At 43.1% G+C, this 23,008-nt stretch overlaps 1 protein-coding gene across 2 annotated transcripts in view; it reads right to left on the reverse strand.

The window, feature by feature from the left end:
* The window catches only part of LOC122807704 (uncharacterized protein HI_0077-like), a 731,990-nt gene that overhangs the window by 220,860 nt on the left and 488,122 nt on the right, over positions 1 to 23,008 (reverse strand). For both annotated transcript variants that reach the window (XM_044078675.1, XM_044078674.1), the window contains exon 9: positions 21,276 to 21,354. In XM_044078675.1, the coding sequence (XP_043934610.1) occupies positions 21,276 to 21,354 (79 nt within the window). The remainder of the gene's footprint in view (positions 1 to 21,275; positions 21,355 to 23,008) is intronic.

Below are 23,008 nucleotides of genomic sequence, written 5' to 3' on the forward strand. Positions count from 1 at the left end.
AGAAGTAGTGAATATAGTAACAGAGATAAAACAACTGGAGCTGAGATCTTCATAAGGAAAAATGTAAATTGTGGGAACAATACATACAGGGGAGGAATGAGGTTTAAAAGAAGGCAGGACTTAAATGGGATATGTAATGTCTGACTGAAAATGATTAGGTAGATTATAAGTGATACATAATGTTTGCAGCTGGGAGTGTGTCTGTATGGTTTGTGCCGTAAAATGCTTGCAACTAGGATTGTGTCGGTGTGGTTTGTTTTCATTTATATAAATATATGACTGCCTATGTCGTAAGTGATAGTTTAATAAAGATGTTTCTTGTTTAAAGAAAGGGGGACAGGAACTGAATAATTTATGTAATGTTGCTTCGGTTATACTTAGCCAACTGTTAAAACTAATCATTTTGATTTTACATTAAGGGATCATTCTTGGAGAAGGCAAGCTACTACTCATGACTACTGTCCTTCCTGCTTCTAAATAAATGCAAAGTAAGTTGTTCTATCATGTTTCACTTGTGTCCCTCTGAGTAGATCGACTCAGATCATTCAGTCCCACATGGCCCACCACTAGTTCATAATCGTATTTAAGGGACCTTAATGCCCTTGTGACTTCACAGATCCTGACACTGGGTACACAGCTTACAGTCAAGTACCCTGTTCTCATCTATTCTACAGCATGTGGGGTCTGTATGCCTATGCAAAGAGTCACCTATGACTAAGACATTTCCCTGTGTGGAAACAGATTTAGTGAGCCTTAGAAACTCAGGCCTGCTTTCCAGGTGACTACTGGGTGATCTACTTGGAGTTGCAATATGTAGGAGTGGATAAGAAGCTGGTGTTAACTTGCTAACTGGAGGCTGATATATTTTAGTTTGTTCTAGGAGGCTTTGGCATTTTTTTCCTTTAAAGCTTCAGCCTTATTTATGGTCTTAGTGGTGTGCTGTGACTGAGGTAATGTTGTAGATGCAGGATGCTTACTAATACTGGGATAATGTGAGAGGTTTGCCTCCATGTTTGCTAAATGTTTACATCTCACACAGGTTTTATTATCAATTGGTGGAAGCAGTGAACAGTCAGCAAGCATAAGGTAGTTGATACACTGCCTTAGAACACTTAACTAGGACTAGGGATGGTTATAGTACTCAGGGGATGGAAGGAAACCACTATAGAACACCCTGAAGATTTATGGATGAAGTATTTAATTTGATTCTCTGACATTAGGTAAGATAGTGGCTGATCTAGTAGTACTTTGTGAAAAGACAAAAATAGGTTTGCCAAGCATGATAAGTAGTGGTGATTCCTCAGTTCCTTACTGAAACATCGTAAACTGTAACATCAAATGCCAACAGACAGAAAAAAAGACCGAAACTGCAGGAGAAAAATGAATTTTTAACACTGTTCTTCTTTAAACTTGTTTTTAAAGGTATACACCCCCCCCCCCCATGCCCTGATGTGGGAAACAAGCCACCCACCCACCCAAACTTATATATACCAATTCAGAGATCACCATGCCTTATAGAAAAGGGAATATTCCAAGAAATGCCTATCGTAGACTTGGATTATACAACCATTTTTTCAGCCTTTCAGTCTATTTCAGGATTCATTCATGCAGGTCCTGACTTTTCAAATCATTATCAGTTCACTTACTGGCTACTACTAGTGCTGGAATCACAGTAGCTGCACTTAGCTACAAATAATTTTTCCTTTACTTCTTTTCTCACCAGCAGCAAATTGGTAGTACTAATACCAAGATAGTTCCTGAGAAGCTTAGCACAAGTCAGTAAGCTGAACAACTGCCTAAAAGCAGACGAATAAGGGAAGCTGCTTACACATTAACCAAAGAGACAGGAATCAATGTCCCATGCTCCTTTTCTCTCCAGGAGAGAAGCAGTAGTACTAATCCTAAACTGGCTCCTAACAAGCAGCGTTTATGCTTTTCAGTGATCAGCAGTTTATAGAAAGGCTAGAAAATGATTTTCAAGCACTCCTTCTCTCATCAGAAGCAAAACAGTAGCACTAATCTCAAACTGATTTTTCAAAAGTGGTTTGCAGGCTACCAGTGATTGGCAGTTATTCCCAGATGTTTGTAATTTTAAAAGTAAAATGAAAGAAATGGGTTAATACTCTAGCTACTGCAGTGTGCACTAAGCAGTGGGAAAACAGGAAATAGAGGGTAAGAGATGGTTTAACAAGCTGAGGGAGAGCCTTCATAGTTTGAAACTGTAATGCTCACTAAAATGAGCAGATAAGAGCTTCCAAAGTCAGTTGTACAGTAAAGATATGCCATTCACAGCAAAGAAAGGGTGGGATTGTGTGACATGTGTCATACAAAATCTGCAGTCATACTTCAGTAGTAGCTCTAAAAGATTAGAGAATTTTCCTGTACTGCTAACCTTAAATAATAAAAATCTACTCCTCAGCTCCTCCCACAGATCACCTAGATTTACGTAACTACACCTAATAAGTTTTAAATCTCCAAGAAACGAAAAGAAAAGAAAAAAAAAGAAAATAAAACAAATGTAAAGTAAAATAAATGTTTGCTAAAACAAAATGCAATAAAAAGAACAAAAGTATAGAAACAATGCAAATGTACAAACCTTAAAAGAAGAATTTTAAAGTCATCGCACAACAGCAGCTGTTACATCTCAGTGGCAGCTCCAAAAAGATTAAGCCCTCTGTCCTAGTGAACAAGGTGACGCCTGCAACCTGACACGACATGGTACATGTGAGCAGTAAAACTATCACAGTGGGTTGTACAAGGCCTAACTTGCAGAACAGTGTTTTTGCACAATTATGAAAAATGTAAAACATTTTCTACATTTCTGTAAAAAATTCTAAAACTGAGTGTGATAATACTGTGCTACAGAATCCTATGTAAGCAGTGGATGCTAGGCAACAAATGACAGTAATAAGAAGTTGTGTACCTACCATAACGTTCCATGTTAGTTGTCTTCTTCTCGCCTTCTTTCTTGCTGGTTGGGTTCGGAGCTGATCCGCGGCTCTGACTCGGCCATCTTCAAAAGCTCGAGAGCTGCTTACTGGCTCGAGGCCCCCCTATATCCCATGATGCCTGGCGCTAGATACCCAGATCTTGTTTGGTAAGTCTAACTGCAGACATAAAATACAGGAATCCTATCCTAGAATGCATAAATCCTACTGGAGAGACTACTAGTCAGAAAGGAATAGCCAGAGAAAACTCAGCCAGTGAAAGAAAAGCATAAGGAACTCTTCTCAGTCTACTAGGATAGGGGGATGGAGGGTGGGACGCAAGAAAGAAGGCGAGAAGAAGACAACTAACATGGAACGTTATGGTAGGTACATAACTTCTTAATGTTAAGTTGTCTATCTCGCCTTCATTCTTGCTGGTTGGGACAGCATCCATAGCACCTCAATCCTGGGTGGCTCATCGGAACAGACTCTTCAGAACAGTGGAACCAAAACCAGCTCTGCTCCTGGAGGCCACGTCCAGCTTATAATGTGAAATGAAGGCATGAGGATTGGCCCATGTAGCTGCCGCACAAATAGTTTCCATTGGCAATCTTGCCTGAAAAGCCAATGAAGTAGCTAGAGCTCTAGTGGAGTGACCTTTTGGTTTAGCAAGAAGCTCTTTGTTCCTTAGCTGATATATCAATGTAATAATAGACGACAACCACCTAGATAAAGTTACTTTCGACACTGATAGACCTTGTTTACCCTCAGCATAGGACAGGATCAGCTGGTCTGATTTTCTGATTTGCTTAGTTCTATGCAAGTAAAAACGTAACTCTCTATAAACATCCAACTGATGCAACTTGTACTCCACCTTGCTGGAATAATTTGGAAAAAACACAGGGAGATCAACAGACTGATTCAAATTATTCTCAGAAGAAACCTTTGGAAGGAAGAAAGGATTAGCCCTGAGAGAAACTCTGTCCTTGTGGAAAACTAGATAAGGAGGGCGAACACAAAGAACTTGAAGTTCAGAAACTCTTCTGGCTGAAGTAACTGCAACCAGAAGAAGGGTCTTCCAAGAAAGAAACTTGAAAGAACAAGAAGCTGCAGGTTCAAAGGGGGGCAATATCATGGAAGCTAAAATGAAATTTAGATCCCATGGAGGCGGGGGATCTCTCACTGGGAGCCTGAGTAAAGTAGTCCCTTTGAGAAAAGCTTTACAAAGCTTATGGGACATAATACTAGTATCTGATAGGCCTGTATGAAAGTTTGAAATTGCAGCTAACTGAACTCTAATCGTGGCAAAAGAAGATCCAGCATGAAAAAGTTCCGCTAAATAATCCAAAATATGGTGCACAGGGGCCAAAAAGGGATCTATATTTCTATACTCTGCCCAGAAAGAGGAACATTTCCACTTACTAGCATAAGTCTTTCTAGTGGTAGACTTATGCGATGATAAGATGATTTCACGCACCGAGTGGGAGATGTTCGGAAGCCTGGCTAAGGTTGGAAGTGGAGCAACCAAGCAGTGAGCTGGAGAGATTGAAGGGATTGGTGCAGTCCACCCGATTGATGGATCAGGAGGTCTGGAACTGGGTCCAGGGTTGCTCCAGAAGGTGATGATGCAGGAACGGGAACCAAATTTGCCGAGGCCAGTAAGGGGCAATGAGGATCATCTTGCATCCCAAGATGGTAGCTTTCTGTATTAGTTTGGGAATCAGGGGAAACGGAGGGAATGCATAAAGAAGCCCCTGAGGCCAATCGTGAACTAGAGCGTCTCTGGGGGAGTGTCCGGGAAGAGGGAGGAGAGGGAAGAAGTTGTTGCACTTGCTGTTGAAGGGGGTGGCAAAAAGGTCGCAGCAAGGCTGACCCCATCTGCAGAAGATTTGGTCCGCCACTGTCTGATTGAGAGACCACTCGTGAGGCATGAGAATTGCTCTGCTCAGCCTATCCGCTACAATGTTGGACTTCCCATGGATGTGCGCTGCTATCAGAAACCGTTGGGAAGAGATCGCCCACTGCCAGAGTCTGAGTGCTTCTCGACATAGGGGATAGGACTTGGTTCCGCCCTGCTTGTTGATGTACCACATTACCGACATATTGTCTGTCTGAATTGCAATGGTCCCGGTGGGAAGAGAGTTGTGAAGAGCTTGCAACGCCAAAAGCACGGCCCTCATCTCCAAGACATTGATATGCAGATGGTACTCGTGAGGCTGCCAGGTGCCTTGGACTGTTCTGCCCTGAAAATGCCCCCCCCCCCACCCGATCAGGGAGGCATCCGTGGTCATCGTAGCCACTGGAGGAGGAAGAGCAAATGGTCTGCCCTGGGGTACTGATGGGGAAACCATCCACCAAGCAAGTTGGTTTTTGCATGTCTGTGTGATCATTATCTTGTGAGACATTGGAAGTTGCTGGAAAGACCATTGGGTGAACAGCATCCACTGAAGAATCCTCATACGAAAATGAGCAAGGGGAACTAGTATGATAGCCGCTGCCATGAGACCCAAGGTTTTTAGGACGAATCTGGCCTGACTTTTTTTGCATCCTGATAAGACCTGCACATGTCGGCGAATGTCTAACACTCTGTCTAATGGCAGTCTCGCTGACATGTCCTTTGTATTTAAGTTTGCGCCTATAAAGGTAATAGATTGACAAGGCGACAATGCAGGCTTTTCGAAATTTATTGTGATACCTAGTTTGGAGCAAGTTTGGATGGTGTAGTCTCTGGCTGGCAGCAGGTGATGTCTGGTGGTAGCAGTAAGGAGCCAATCATCTAGATATGGAAACACCTGGAATCCTTGCCGTCTCAGGTGAGCTGTAACTATTGCCAAACATTTGGTGAACACCCTGGGGGCTGTGGTGAGACCAAAGGGCAGAGCTCTGAACTGATAATGACTGGCTCCCAGCCGGAAGCGGAGGAATCTTCTGGAGCATCTATCCATTTTGATATGGTAGTACGCATCCTGAAGATCTATGGAGCACATCCAATTGTCCTGACCCAGAAAGGGTAAAATGGACTGTAGCGTGACCATCCGGAACTTCATTCTTTGAACAGACCTGTTTAGTCTGCTGAGATCCAGAATGGGTCTCCAGTCCCTTGTCTTTTTTTGGTACCAAAAAGAACCTTGAGTAAATTCCGGATCCTTGCTGGTCTGCTGGGACTGGCTGGATGGCTCTTTTTCTTAGCAGTTTTGATATTTCTTGAACTGCTTGATCCCTTAGATTGGGTGGAACATCTGGAAGGGATTTGTTGGGAATGTAGGGAGTGCAAAAGAAGGGGATTTTGTAGCCTTCAGATATGATAGACAGTACCCATTTGTCTTGTGTTATATTTTGCCAGGCTTTTGGGTACAGCAATAATCTTCCCCCGACTGCCTCCGAAGGTGGACAACCGGGCAGCACCTCAGGGATGCTGGAAGGGCTTGTCAGAGAAAGATTCTCTGTGGCCCTGATTTTGCGGACCCCCTCTGCCCCGAGGGCGGCGTCTATTGTTGTTCCCTCCTCTGCCCCTGGAGGGGAACTCTCCACGTGTGTCAGGCACGGCTCCCTGGGGTTTCTGGAACCACATCTTCCCACTCTTCTGATCCTTGGGATACGGTCTAGAAGGAGTGGAAAAATGGACTCCCACAGCAGAGAGAGTCTTGCCCTCCTGCTCACACCTGGTAAGGGTATTCTTCACCTGTGGTCCAAAAAGAGCAGAACCATCAAAGGGGGTGTTGGTGAAAGACGCCCTGAAGGGTTCCGCAAAGTTACATAACCGCATCCAAGCATGCCTCCTCAAAGCCACGCCTGTGCCTGCGGCCCTACTCGCACCATCGGCTGCATAAGAGATGAGCCGCATGGAGGAGTTTACTACCGAATTAAGAGTCGCCAGCTGGGAGGCAACCTTAGCCTGGGCCCCCACAGCTGATGGATCTTGAAAGGCATCTCCTAGCTCTTTAAGGAGATCCCTTTGAAGGTGGGTAAAGTGGCACAAGTAGTTCAGCGACCTCATGGAGAAGGTCGCTGAGGAAAACATCTGCTTCCCATATCTGTCCATCGTCCTAGATTCCTTATTAGGGGGAATGGACAGACGAAGAATTTTCAGCCAACTCCTTTTTTGTGGCCGCTGCTACCACCATGGCATCAACGGGAACACCCTTCGTCAGAAATTGCTTGTCCTGTGGTGCAGTAATAAATTCTGTGGGTCTTCGGGGTTTGGTTCCACTGTGTCTGGGGCTGACCACACCTTCCGAGCCACCACAGACATCAGTGGATCGAAAGGCGGAGACACCCAGGAGGTGGAGGGTCGGGAACCAAACGCGTCCAGGAATACCGACTCATCCTCGGAAGGGTTAAGGGTAGTCCAGTTCCCCCTCTGCCTAAGTATCTCAAGGATGTCCTCAGACGGGTATCTCGGGGACCCTTCCGAATCCTCTAAGTCGGTATCTGAAGTGACAGACTCAAGGGAGTCAACATGCTTCCTCTTGCATTTCCTCTTTCGAGGGGGCTCCTCTGAATGATCAGGGGAGGCCTCGGAAGAGGAAGATACACCGAATGGGGTGCCCTAGAGCACTTGTTCCCCACGCTTGGGGTCTGGAGGATGGGCAGAGGCAGACGCAGGCACCATGGGGGAGGAGCCGATGAAGCTGATCGTGGGGCTGACTCAGAGGCCAGCACACTCCTCATGACCTCGAAGGTGCCCCTTCCTGATAGCGGAGAAGGCTCCGGCGAGACCGGCATCCTTCCCAGCACTGAGAGAGATGGCTCCGAAGCCGATGTAGGAGCCAAACTCACCTGCGCTGAAGCTCCGAGAGGGAGAACGGGGTCAGACAAGGGTCCAATGCCACTCGCCCCCTCAGAGCCGACGAGGGAGTCTCGGCGCCCAGATCCCTCCAAGGAGGGCACCATGGAGGCGATCGGAGCCGACGGAATCTAAAGGGTAGGTATCGGTGCTGACAGTTCCACGATCCGAGCCCCAGCAAGCTCCGGCTCCGAACTCAAGGGATGAGTCAAAGGAGGAAGTACTGCAGAGACAGGCAGAGCCGAACCCTGATGAGGGGGGCTGGATAACATTTTAGCCAGGGCCTGCAATTTTAGAAGCCTGCTCACCACTCTCTCCAAATCGTGGTCAGATAGTCTAGAAGACCGAGAAGAGTGGGATCGGTGACTTCGCTCCGACTGTAACAGAGGCGACCCCGGAGCCGAGTGTATCGACTCTAGGGATGGAGATCTAGAGCGTTTTCGTCTCCCTGATGGTTCCGACACCAGAGTTGGGGACGACTGGGAGATAGGTACTTCGGTTCCAGCCAGAACCGAAGTTGAAGCAGACGCCACACCCAACGGCTCCGAACTGGGAGCCGACGGCTTCATTGGCTTAGAGGGTTTCACTGGCTAGGCCTTAGCCGATGACCCTTCAGGTTTGAGCAAACCCCTAAGGATTAGCTTATTCTTATGCTCCTGCAGGACTCTTGGACTAAAGGTGTGGCACACCAAACAAGAGTCCTGCAGGTGTAGGGCGCCCAAACAGTAGACACAAGAAGTGTGACCATCTGTCAAAGACATCTTCTGACAGCATGAGTCACACATCTTGAATCCAGATACTTTCGTATCTTTAGACATTCCTGTAAAAGGAAAAATCAATCACAGAGAAAAAGTAACAGAAGGGAAGTAGGTAACTAGTAAAACACACGCACTCAACACAAGTTACCACACCCTAACAGCACACACACTCTATTATCCAAGAAAAGGTAAATAAACCTACTGATCTACAACAATTTCTAATAAAAACTACTACATAAAAAATTAAGAACAAGGATTAGCCTCTAACTAAAAACGGCTACCTTAAAGAAACAAACGGGGGAGGGGGGAAGGGAAAACTCTCTCTAACAAGAAAAAGAGTTTCCAAGGGAAGGAGACTAAATTACAAATAGATAACTACAACTACTATAACTACTATAACTACTCTAAACACCGGCTATAATATACATTTTTATATATGCTAACAATAAAATCGAAAAATATGACCTGAGCCAGCAAAAGCAACCTCACAGCAAAAGCGGCAAACAAGATCTGGGTATCTAGTGCCAGGCATCATGGGATATAGGGGGGCCTTGAGCCAGTAAGCAGCTCTCGAGCTTTTGAAGATGGCAGAGTCAGAGCCGAGGATCGGCTCCGAACCCAACCAGCAAGAATGAAGCGAGATAGACAACTTAACATATGAAGTTGGGTAAGATAAACAAATCCAGAGGCTTTATGGCTTTTTTGAGCTAAATAATTACATTGAAATATTAATACTGATATATATCAAACTATAGGCCTTACATTAGGGAGCAAGGTGGTATCTGACATGATTTGGTATGTGTGCACAACACACACACACTGAAACCATTTTGACATACAAGGTTTGAGTTATTGAAATATTTTCAATTTTCAGTATTTCTGTTAATGTACAAATGTATTTATTTATATTTGTTTATTGAGGTAGTACACCCATCAATATTGATTAATTTCAGGCTGAGCTGGGTGAAATAAAAAACATTTCACAAACATAAAATACATAATTGTAAGCAATAACAGAGATGTACATCCTAATTATATAGAACAAGTTGTATATACATTCTAATGAATAAGCACAGTACCACTGTTTAATCAGTCAGAGTTTACTGTACAATATATACCTTAGTTTCTAAAGTGGGTCGATCTTCAGTAAATCTTGAGGAAGAGAGACTTGGTTTCTGTTTCAGGACTTCAAATGCTCTTTGGTGTTGTTCTAACCATGACCCAAGACACATCTTTGCATGTCAGTTCTCTAAGCGGTGCTGAAAATTGGCTCAAGTCTGGAATGAACTTGCCTAGGTAGTTAACCATGCCGAGAAAACATTGCAAGGCTTGAACATTGTCTGGAGCTGGCATCTTAAGAATAGCTGTTTGCTTGGAAGGATTCTGGTCGTAAGCCTGAACTGGTAAATAAACAACCAACATAAGTAACTTCTCATAGCCTGAATTTGCACTTCTTAGGAGTCAGCTTAAGATACATTTCACGTGCTCTTTCCAAAACTTTCTTGAGGTTTCTGTCATGTTCACCTTCACCATTACCTCCTACTAAAATATCATTTACTACAATAGCACACAGTAAATTTTCTCCATTGCACATTGGAAGACTTCACTGGCAGAATTTATCCCAAATGGCATTCTCAAAAACCTGTACCTGCCAAAAGGAGCACTGAAGGTAGTTGGTGATGAAGATTTTCAGTCATACAAAATTTGCCCAAATTAATTCTTTGCATCTAACTCAGAAAAAACAGTGGCATTTGGGATAAGAGCAGCAACTTCTTTGACTGAACGTATTGGATGATGATGTCTTTTCAGTCCTTTGTTCAAATCTTGTGGATCAATACATATTTTGATATCATCTGAGCTTTTCTTGTGAGCTACTACCATGGAAGACACACATTCAGATGGGAATGACAAACCAACTGGACCAATCACACCTTGTTGCACCATTTTATTTAGCTCAGCCTTGACTCTGTTCTGCATAGCTACTGGAACTTTCCAGGCTGGTCTGACAACTGGACTGACCTCTGGGTCTAACTTCATGGAGTACACAACTGGAAGTTTGCCTAGTTTGTCTTAAAAAGATCAGCATAGCTAGAAAAAATAGACTGGGCGAAAGTAAAACAGTGTTTTTTCAAGCTTACATGGTGCACTCCTTTATTAAATGAAAGTAGTTCATAGGTTCATAGATTAGTACTAAGCTAACTGCCCTTGCAAGCCATTTTAAGCCTAGCCAATTATCCCTTGTGAGACTCGAACCCTGCACCTTGTGTTTGTAAGGCAAACACCTTAACCATTAGGCCACCCTCCCAACCCCTAGTCACATTTTCAAACCATCTCTGAGGCCTAATGACGACTGTACGTGTTTCTTGACTATGTAAAATTGCAAGTCATAGCTGTTTCCCAGCAGAGTATCATGAAAGCACTACTGAACCTTCAGTTTGAATTTCTTCACCACCATAAGCAACAAGCTTCGCATGCTTTGCCAAACCAAGCTTCTCACCACCAGCATATACCCTAGCAAATGTTTCTGCTGTCATAACATTGCACTTTGAACCTGTGTCAGCTTTGAGCTCAATGGGTCTCCCATTTATCCAAACAGTACAAAATATTTCATTCTTTGACCATAAATGTACTTCATTAACTGTTTCATAAAGCACAGACATGTCATCAACATAAAAAGTAGGGTCACACCTTTCTATCTGATCAACTTGTTTCTTTTAATGTTCTCTTTTAATAAAATAATGCTCCTTGTTTGATTTACATAAGCTTTTGAAATTATTCCACTTATTGCATTTGTGACACTGCTGACCAAAGGCTAAGCACTTTTCTCTTTTAGATTCATGATTAGCACAATTACGACAGTTGACTATGAAACTGAGTGAGATTGCATGCTTTGAGTTTGCTATCTGATTGTTATGCTTCAGTGAGACTGTGCAAACTCCAGAGTGCACCTTGGAACTTGCTAGAAAAGTATGGGGTTTACCAGCGAGTGTTACAGGACCTGCAGTTGCTGCCATGTGCTTGGAGCTGTTTCTTTTAACTACGTGCTGAACACTATTAACATGAGCACTAGAAGATACTGGAAGCAAGTTTTCTCATTTGCAAGCATGTTTGCGTGCTTTTCTGTGAGCTCGTATATCTGACAAATCTCAATGGCCTTTTTCAAAGTTAAATCACTGTCACAAAGCAAAATCTTTCTCACAGCATCATCTTTAATACCACACACTAGTCTGTCTTTTACCATCACATCCCTTGATTCACCAAATCTGCACGTTTTAGCTTTGTTTCTCAAGTCAGTTATATATGCTGCAAAAGTTTCACCAGGCTTTTGATCTCTTGTGTAAAATAAGTGCCTTTCCATTGTAATGCTCTGATGGGGGTTACAAATTACTCTAAATTTATGTATTAAGCACTTAGGGTCTTCCCTTGACTCAGCCGGTACAACTATATGACATTTTCCCCCTCTCCTGCAAATACAGAAGGTGCATACACAAATAAACGCTCTCTTCCTATAGCTTCTGAAATAGCCAAATTAAGCAGAATAAATGCCTTTGTATGGTCATCTTTATCAGAAAATGCAGCTTGCATGAAAATATTGTACTCTTGCTCAAACACTCTCCAGTTCTCTGCAATATTATTATCAAATACAAGTGATGCTGGTCTATGAACCTTCTGCAATGCCAACAAAGTATGCCCAAACACAGTGAAAATATGGCCCTTGAAATTATATACAAACATGCATACACAGCCAGTAATTGTAGAAACATTCAAATGCACAATAAACTCTTTAAAATACTTTACTTAGAAAAATATGCTCTGAAATTACTGTATTTTGCAAAATAACTGTACTGTAATACTGCACACACTTGCAAACACTTTGTATACTTCGGATATTTCGAATAAGTTTAATTAATGTGTAAAAGTAGCACATAGGGAAAAATTGCGGTTGTTTGCCTTTATTTCAAACATTTTCTATAGTTATTTGAATATTTTTTCAATATGTTGCAGTTTCGGACATTTTGTTTATTTAAAAATTTGTTTAGGATGTTCTGAGTGCTTTGTTTAATATTTTGCAAATAAGAAAGCTTTGGTACCTGAAATACATGTCTGGCCTTTTTTTATGAACTAAACGTGCAGTGGGGATGATCCATTCCTCTGTATTCCTCCACCTTTAACTGAGTGCCTTCTTGGGCCGGAATCTCGATTTCTGGATCCCATTCTGACACCATGTCGCTCGTCTTGGTTTACAATTGAAGATGAACAGACAGGGTTGTTCGTTTATATGCTTTATTATATAGAAACACACCAGGATGGATAGCAGCAGTACAAAATATAAACAAACTGATTAACTGACAGACTACACAGGCATGCATACTTACATCTCAACAGATTACTATATTACGGCAGTCAGGCTCCCACATGCTCAGTATTTATGCACTTGTGCAAGCCCTTAGAAAGCTTCTTTAAGGTATACATACATATTGATCTACAGATTAAAAAAGAAGTTATGTCTTACCATAATGTTCCATCTGTATTGTTGATCCTCGTTCAGTCATTACGTATGGGTATCGGTTCCGAGCTCGGAACCGAGCTGGCCATTTTCCAAGCTCGCGTCAGCTTCAAACTCTCGAGCTAAACTCTTACCCACAATTCCCCTCTCCCTGTTACCTCAAATTGAGTTTGCAAGTTAGAGAAGGTAGAGGCTACCTCTGGTCAAATAACCTAAGAGAACTGGATGGTGAGATCCACTACAAACCACAGGAGGGGGAAGGAGGGAGGGTCATAATGACTGAACGAGGATCAACAATACAGATGGAACATTATGGTAAGACATAACTTCTTTATCTGATATTGTTAATCCTCGTTCATTCCTTACGTATGGGACAGAGTCCCCAGCTACCTCTATTCCTGGGAGGCTCTCATGGAAGGACATTCCTGAGCACCATAGAACTGAAAGATGCTCTTCCCCTGGAGGCTAAATCCAATTTGTAATGATTGATGAAGGTAGGAGGCGCAGCCCAAGTTGCAGCTGCACAGATGTCATGTAAAGAAGCTCTGGCATGGAAGGTAGCAGAAGTTGTCACCGACCTTGCTGAATGAGCTTTCAAGGTAGTAGGCAGCGAGATATTATGTTGTATGTAAATAAAGGTCACACAGTCCTTCAACCATCTAGCTAATGTGACCTTAGCAACAGCCAATCCTAATCTAGGTCCAGAAAAGGGCAAAAATAACTGGTCAAATTTAAGTAAGGGTTTAGTCCTGTTTAGGTAAAAATGGATTTGCCTGTATATATCAAGGGTATGTAGCAATACTCTCCTCTGTTTGAATGGTTGGGAAAGAAAACTGGCAATTCAATGGCTTGATTAATGGACATTTCACAGATCACTTTAGGCAGAAATGACGGATTAGTTCTCAGAGACACTCTATCTGTATGAAAAATCAAGTATGGACTCTTGATACATAAAGCTTGAAGTTCAGAAATATGTCTGGCAGAAGTAATAGCGACCAAAAACAAGGTTTTCCATGACAAATACTTGAGGTTGCAAGAACAGGCTGGTTCAAAAGGTACCATTGTCAGAGCTTGTAGAACTAATGATAAATCCCATGGTTGAATAGGTTCTCTAAAAGGTGGCTTCAGATAATTCACACCTTTTATGAAGGTCTTGCACAACTTATGGGACATAAGAGAGGAATCTTAGACACCCTCATGAAAATTAGAAATTGCAGCCAAATGAACTCTAATGGTAGAAGCTGATAGACACGATTGAAACAGGTCGGCCAGATAGTCTAGTATTATCAACACTGGTGCTGAAAAGGGGTCTACTTGTTTATCTTTCAGCCAACAGGTAAATCTTTTCCACTTGCTCAGATAAGTAATTCTAGTGGAGGACTTATGAAAAGCAATGCGAATATCACGTATTGGTAAAGAAAGATCATTCTGCCTGGCAATCAAGGGAATTGGAGTAGCCAAGCCATTAGCTTCAGGCTGTTCAGGTTGGGATGAATTCAGGCTCTGTGGGTGTGAGATCAACTCCGGGATTGGATGGAGGATCCATGGTCGATCTAGTAGGTGAGGCCAAAGGAATCAGAACCAAATCTGTCGTGGCCAATATGGTGCTATGAGGATTACCTTGCTCTTCAACCGCCGGGCTTTCTTCAGAAACTGGGGAATGACAGGAAAGGGCGGAAATGCATAGAGAAGACCCGAGGGCCAATCGTGGACTAGAGCACCCCTGGGTGACTGCCCCGGAGGGGGAATCAGGGTGAAGTAGTTGCTGCATTTGTAGTTAGCCGGGGATACAAAGAGGTCGCAGCAAGGATGGCCCCAGTGGTGGAAGATCTCCCCCGCTATCAAGGGATTCAGGGACCACTCGTGAGGTTGCAGAATGCACCTGCTGAGTCTATCTGCTATCACGTTCGAACTCCAGAGAATGTGCGTTGTTAGAAGAAAACGGTTGGTAGCCATCGCCCATTGCCATATCCTCATGGCCTCTCGACAAAGGGGGTAAGATTTGGTTCCACCTTGCTTGTTGATGTAACAGACCACTGCCATGTTGTCTGATTGAATCGCAATTGTCCCAGACGGCAGCAGGGGATGGAATGCTTGCAACGCCAGAAGCACCGCCCTCAGCTCTAGAACATTTATATGCAGATGGGCCTCATGTTGGGACCAAGTACCTTGGAGTGTCTGTCCCTGACATAGCCCCCCCACCCCCTAAAGGAGGCGTCCGTGGTCTTGGGCTGCTGGGGGGAGAAGGGGCGAGACCATTGTGAGAGATTGTGTGTCATCCACCAATTTAAATCCTGTTTGCACCTGTGGGTTACTCGAACCATGACTGAAAGAGGTTGCTGAAAAGGATACCATTGGGTGAGCAGTAGCCATTGTAAAAGCCTCATGTGAAACCTGGCCAGGGGAACAATGGTGATGGAGGTTGCCATGGAACCCAACAGCTGTAGAACCAAGTGAGCCATGGATTTTTCCTTTGACAGGATTGGAATTAGTTATTGCTTTATCCTTAAAATTCTGTGCTCTGGAATAGCAGCTCTGCAGTTTTTTGTGTCCAAGATAACCCCTATGAATTCTGTCGACTGAGATGGGGTGAGATTGCATTTCTGCCAGTTTATGGTTATGCCTAGCCTTTGAGCAGAGAGGAGAGAGTATGCCAGGGCTTTTTCCAGTAGATGTCTGGTGGGGGCAGAAATGAGCCAGTCATCTAGGTACGGAAACACCTGGAATCCTTGAAGTCGCAAGAGAGCTGTGACAACTGCCAGCACTTTGTGAGCACTCTGGGGGCTGTAAAGAGTTCTAAGGGCAGTACTCTGAACTGGTAGTGACTGGCTCCCGCACGGAAGCGCAGAAATCTTCTTGATGGCCTGTCTACCTTTATGTGGTAGTACGCATCTTGAAGATCTATAGAGCACATCCAATTGTCTTTTTCCAAAAGCGGGAGGACAGACTGTATAGTGACCATCCGGAATTTTTGTACTCTCACAAACTTGTTCAATACACTGAGATCCAAAATTGGTCTCCAGTCCCCAGTTTTCTTTGGCACCAAAAATAGTCTTGAGTAGATTCTGGATCCTATCTGGTCTGGAGGGACTATTTGGATGACTCTTTTTCTTAGCAGCTTTTCTATCTCTAGTGCTGCTTCTTCCCTTTGACTGGGTGGAACATCGGGAAGATTTTTTGAAGGGACAGGACAAAGATCGAAGGGGATATGATAACCCCTGGTTATGATCCTTTGTACCCAAGAATCGGTGGTGATGGTTAGCCTAGCAGAAGGGTACAAGGAGAAACGTTCCCCAACCACCTCCAGAGGAAAGGAGTTGGGCCGCTCTTCAGGAGCGCTGGTAGGATTGACCAGGGAAAGAATCCCTGGAACCCTGGTTACGCGGTCCCCCTCTGCCCCGAAAGGAGCGTCTTCCCTGTGAGTTTTCCCCTCTGCCTCTGGGGGAGAACTCGGCCTGTGTGTCACGGAACGGACCCTGAGATTTCTTGAACTATATCTTCCCACTCTTTTGGTTTCGGGAGAAAGCACATTGAGGGGAAGAATAACGGACACCTACGGCAGAAAGGGTCTTACCGTCTTGTTCACATCTGGCCAGTGTGCTTTTGACTTTGGGCCCAAACAACGAGGAGGGCTCAATGGGGGCATTAAGAAAGGAAGACTTAAAAGGATCCGCGAAGTTGCACAAGCGCATCCAGGCATGTTGTCTCAAGACCGCAGCTGAACCCGCCGCTCTAGCTGCTCCTTCTGATGCATGAGATATCAATCACATAGAGGAGGTAGATATAGACTCAATGGTGGCCAGCTGAGAGGCCACTTTGTCACGTACCTCATCAAACATTGCACCAGTCAAGGTTTCAGAGAACTCAGAAACCAGATCCCATTGAAGCCTGGTAAAATGTGCCATATAATTCAGGGACCTGACAGCAAAGGCCGCTGAAGCAAAAGTGTGCTTCCCTATTCTATTCTGTCCAGGGCCCGGGACTCTCTGTTAGGCGGATGGACAGTCTGGCTTTCTTCTTCTGCCAGATCCTTTTTTGCTGCAGCCGCCACCACCAAAGCATCTACAGGAAGACCTTTGGACCAATGGGAATCTGAAGCAGGAGGGGACAAGATCTTATCTGGCCTCCAGGGAATAGCTTCAACAGTATCAGGGGCCTTCCAAGCACACTGCACAATGAACTTGACAAGTTCATCGGTAGGTGGAGTAACCCAGGAGGTAGGGGGCTGGGCGTGAAAAGCCTGCAGGAACACAGATTCCTCAGGGGTCGGATTAGAGGGCTGCCAGTCACCTCTCTGTTTCAAAATTTCAAGGATATCGCCAAAGGATACTTCAGATGGTGACCGAGGGGATCCTTCCCCCTCATCGAAATCTGTGTCCTCAGTGAGAGACTCCTCTGTGGAGTCCATGTGCTTCCTCTTACACAAACTTTTCCGGTGGACCTCCTCAGCGGGAGAAGCTGGGGAAGACAACGGAAAAGGGGATTCCTGAGGGAATATGTCCCGAAGCCTTTGTACCCAGTGTCCGCTAGGTGCAACTTGTGAAACCAGTTTTGTACACCATAAATGTAGATGTCCGAGGTGGCCTTGATGTAGAAATAACTTGAAGGCCAGGCCTTCCTTATCACCTACTTTTGCATTTCCTTTTGCTTTTATGTTATAGCTCTTGAGACCATAGCCCCTTTCCCTCTTCTTCCCTCTCCCTCATCCTGTCCCCCATCCATCTGTCGTTGTTGGTGGTTTGGTTGGGTGTATTGGTTTGCTGGAAGTTTTGCTGAAGGCAAACCTGCTTGACTTGAGCCCACCACAGAAATTCCTTTTGAGGTATGGGATGGTATCAACGTTTCTAAGCTGTGACTGTGCTGAGTCCATAAACTCCTTAGGGTACCATTGGGTTTTTCACTTCCTGGCTTGAGGAATCAGAAAGAAGAAAAGCCATGTACAAGCAGCCTGCAGGAGATTTTCCTTGCAGCAGTCAGCTGAGTTTGTCTTGGTTTTTTTTGAAGTAATCCGGGTAGTTGGTTTTGTTTTCTTCTGTGAGAAAGGCACATTTGGTGGGTGGTAGATCCCAAGACTCCAAAAGTTATTCTCTTGGGATGGTACCAGTCTTGACTTGTGAATGTTGACTGTGTACCAGAGGAGGGCGGAGGTATAGACAGTCCGGTATCGCCAGCAACAGCGAAAGCCTTCTCCATCAGTTGGAAGGCTGGTCCACCCGGACAGGAGTGTATGTCAAAGGGGGCACTCCTCCCCTAAGTGGCTCAGCCTGCCGACTTGGAGTCCCTGGATGGCTGTGGAGCAGCAAGCTATGCTATCACAGCTGACATCCTGGATCGTAGCAAAACTTTCCTGCCACGAAGGCAACTGCGGTTCCTTAGTGAGATCCGTAAAGGGAACCGCAGAAGGGGAAGACTGTACTATATCCATGGACTTCAAAGGCAATGAAGGAGGAGAATAAGAAGGTGTCTTTGGAGATGGGTGATCACCTCCCAAGGAAGGATAGTTCCTGGAGGGTGGAATACCTCTGGTCAAGAATGCCTGGTCCACAAGACGCAACACATCATGTTCAAAAAGGCTTCTAGTGGACCTCACAGAGACTGAGGGAGAAACAGGCCTGTCCACAAAAGAGGCAGAATCTGTGCCTATCTCATCTGATCGCACCGAGGTCAATGGTGCAGAGAAAGACTGAACTACTGTATTCTGCATCAAAGTCGTTATCGGTGCCGATGGCATTGTCTGCACCGACACAGGGATCCGTGCCAAAGTGGTTGTCGGTGCCGACGAAACTGGAACCAACAAAACTGGAGTCAGTAATAAAGGCCTCGGTTCCGATGAAGGTCTCGGAGCCGACATGGTCAAGGTCTGCGCCGACTGAATGGTCGGTGCCGATACAGTGGTAAAGGTCTGAACTGAGGAGCCCCTCGGTGCTGATATATAAAAGGCTGCAGGAGAGGACGGAGCCAAAATCACTAATGGAGCTAAAGGCCTTGGTGCTGAAGGTCTGGGCACCAAAAGCACTGAGGCGACTGAGAGAGCTCCAGAGATGAAATTTTAGCCTTTTTAGATTTTGGTTGGTGAGAGTCCCCAGCCGGGGACGAAGGCAAGGATTTAGCCTTCGTAGAAACATCCATTTTCTTATGGGCTTTAGGAGGGGTTGAGACCTCTGACCCAGAAATAGCCTCTGAAAAGGGAGATTTTGGAAGTCTTTTCAGAATCAGCTTATTTTTCCTTTCTAACAAAGTTCTGTTAGAAAAGTTTTCACATATAGTACAAGGTGGTTCAACAGATAAATGGGAAGCTCCCAAACAATAATCACATAAAGAGTGTGCATCAGAAGTAGGCAGTTTGTGTCCACAATCAGAACACCGCTTAAACCCCAGACTACCCTTTCTATCTGCCATATTAACAAATAGAAAAGTACCAACAATGGTACAAGAGATTACCCGAAGGTATGAAAAAGAAAAGGAAAGGGATTACCAACGATGGTAAGGAGAAATTACCTTGCGGTAAAAAGTGTAAGTAAAGGACAGAAAAAACCTGAGGAAATTATGAACGCTAGATGTGATAGGGCAAGAGACAATAAAAAAATCAACTTTTCTGACAGAAAAGTAATTTGTAAAGCAATTAAACAACAATTGGCTGTACTTAGCTCAAGAGAAGTAGCTTGACATGACCGGATGGCACCGCGGCAAACGAAATCTGAGGTAACAGGGAGAGGGGAATTGTGGCTAAGAGTTTAGCTCGAGAGTTTGAAGCTGACGCAAGCTTGGAAAATGGCCGGCTCGGTTCAGAGCTCAGAACTGATACCCATACGTAAGGAATGAACGAGGATTAACAATATCAGATCTAGTGTTCTGAAATATTATGAACATATATCCATAATTGTGACATAACAAAGCTGCACTGTGCTAGCTGGTCTTGTCAACACCAATGTGAAGGGCTCAAACAGATAATAAAACTTTGGTGGCAACTGTGCACATTTTTTTAATTATGCTGACACTTCATTTCTTTAAAATAACTTTACATAAAAGAGTAATTGCTTCCTTAGGTTCTTAATGATATGGCCTAGCACAGTGAATTTACTGCTGTTTAGATACATACTACCAGTACAAAGTTTTCATTATTCAGATTAGTAGAACACTGTTATCCACCCAAAAATATTACAGACAATGCAGATACTTTTAGGCCATTAATGTGTGACAACTTCATTTTTCCATTTTTTAACTAGTGTCTGAAAAAGTATAACTGTTAATCACTGCAGGAAAAATGAGAAAAAAGAAACTGCAGACAAAGAAAATTACAATTTATTGAGTCAAGCTGACTACTGGAGGTACTCGTCCCAAACTTCTACACTCTGTCTTATCACCTTGCCCCAAGCAACTAGCTCCTGTCCAGAAACCTGAGGGAAAAACAATTGGAAAGGACATTGTGGACTTCTTTATTTCAGAGGTACCTTTGTGTACCAGTGAGAACAAGTTGCAAATTACATCATTCTACTATAAATTCAGCTGTTACCAGATCTTACTGCCTGCTAACAATACCTGTTTAGTAACAGCTAAAATTCCTTCCTCTTAGTAAAGAGATGTATTTTTATTCCTCTGGAATATACTTTGATTCTGAGCCACACCATATTTGAAAGAAAGCTACCTTCTAAAGTTTCCTTAGGATTAGACAACAGTGTAACAAATCAGAAAATGGGAAAAGCATATCTTAAAACCAAAAGGCATATGCTTCTTTTTTTTCCTGGGATAGGTATGATCACACTCCCAAAGCCCAGAGTTAGCTCTGTTTTTGGGCTGCTCTAATCTGCTGTTATCAGTCTCTGAATTATTCAGCTTCATTGTAGTAGCCATGATGCATGTAATGCAGTCTCATAGGATAATGGAGAGGATAATCAGCAAGTACAATAGAACACATTCTAGCAGTGGAACTTTCAGCATGTCACTTCCTGGCTATGTGGTAAGTACAGACCAGCTGCTTCCATCTCATTAAACTAGTGCCAATTATCTCTGCTTACTGACTCAGCCATGCACAGGTCTCACTACATATTGCAAGATGGAGCATACGTCTCCATAACAACTGAGAAGTCTATCTTAACAATGAGCAGCAGAGGAAGTTCTATCAGAAATAACATTCTGAAATCACTCTGACTGTTCTGCATCTATACCCAGTTCTAGTACTTTTAACCTAGATGTATGGTCTGAACATGGATTACCAGTGTATCTAATAAACAAACTCAGTATTAGTAGCAGCATGTATTTTTTTTAACAGAAACAATTTTACAAAGCACTTTCCATACCTGGCTTCATGCACCATGTGTACGACTGCAAGACGAGCAAGAAGGTCATGTGAAGTATCAGACGCAGACTGCCACAGTCCTAACAAAAATTTGTATTTTTATTAGTTTCAAAATATGGCAATTTAGTCAGTAAATAAATGCTGGAACAAAACTGTTCACTCTACTGTCTGCTACACATTTTTGTGGATCATCTGTCAAAGACGTTTTACTTCACAATGTTTTGAAGCTGACCTGATTAACATATATTTGTGCCACATATCTGACAGTGAACACATTAGACCATCACATTGCAGGATGTCTCTTGTCAACTCTCTAGTAAATGAAGATAGAACGCCTATGTTTTTGTTAGTCACTTTGGGCAGCTGTTTATCCACAGCAAAAACAAATGGCTTCTAGTCCTCATCTGATCATCCATCTATTACTTTCGTCACTATACAACCATCAACATTTACTATACCTTAAACAACCGAATAACCACAGCTACATTTACAACTCTGTAGTGAGAGACTTGTGTGACTGTGGTTAACCTTATGGACTTTCATAACACTGGAAATGCATTGAGCAGTACAAGAAAACTCTTCATTCTAATCAATCTATTTCACTAAGCAAAGGCCTACAAAGGTAGTTGGCAGACAGGCACATCCACAATTCTTTATTAATATAATATAAGACAAATCTTACAAGAATTGACTCATGACAGAACTATTTGAATCATGAAAAGTGGATATGAGGAATCTATGGTGGTGGTGGACACTGTTAATTATGTATTCAATATTAATGCCATGTTAAAAAGTCAATTTTATAAGGAGGTATCACTTGGTGATATATAAAAAAATTAAAAAAGTAATACTAGTTGGCTGCACGACAACTTGGATGAATGGAGTAACTTCCAACACTATGTATGAGTTTTTCATAGTTGATGATACACTCACTGGAAAACTGATATTCCTACAATACACAAATAATTTTTCTTTCAGACTGACAGTATGGGCACAGACTTCTAAACTGGAGCCAGTATCAAAATTTGAAGTGGTTAAAACTATGCCCTCTTTTGTCAGAGACAGGTTTAATTTTTCAGAGAAAATCAAAAATGTGTTAGTTAATGCTTGCTATTTGTGTGTGACTGTGTATGGTAGGTCTTTTAAATATGGTAATTCCATACGACACTGGCACAGAATAGGTGACTTACATGCTTATGTATGTACATCATACTGTAAGACAGGTCAAGTTTTTATCTAATTGTAAGGATTTCATCTTGATCAACGACTTCTTTTGGTTTTATGGTAAATATTTTCAATAGAAGAACTGGAGTGGCCATGGGGTTAGGATAGTCTCAAACTATGCCAATTTGCTGATGTCATTTTCAGAAAATAACACTCTCAATAATATTCTGGGTCAGAACAATCACAGAGCTTACAACTGTTTTACTGATGACATCTTTTTTTAATAACTGTTTTATTGATGACATCTTTCTATTTTTTTGTTAATTTGTTAAGGTAATAAGGCATTGTATAAATTTCCACAAGAAGTCAATGCCAGTGCATCTTTTTGCATTTTACATACTCAGAAAATAATAATGATTTTTTTTATGATGAAGTGTACAAGAACAATGACAAAAACATATATTTTGCTGCACTACAGAAGCATTCAACCTTGCTATCATAAGGAAAAATTGGTCAACAGTCAAACTGTTTGGATCAAATGGTTAAGCAACAAAGATAAGACTGAAAATT

This window comes from Protopterus annectens, chromosome 7.part1 (assembly GCF_019279795.1).
Source record: "Protopterus annectens isolate FY-2018-M chromosome 7.part1, PAN1.0, whole genome shotgun sequence".
Taxonomy (NCBI): Eukaryota; Metazoa; Chordata; order Ceratodontiformes; family Protopteridae; genus Protopterus; species Protopterus annectens.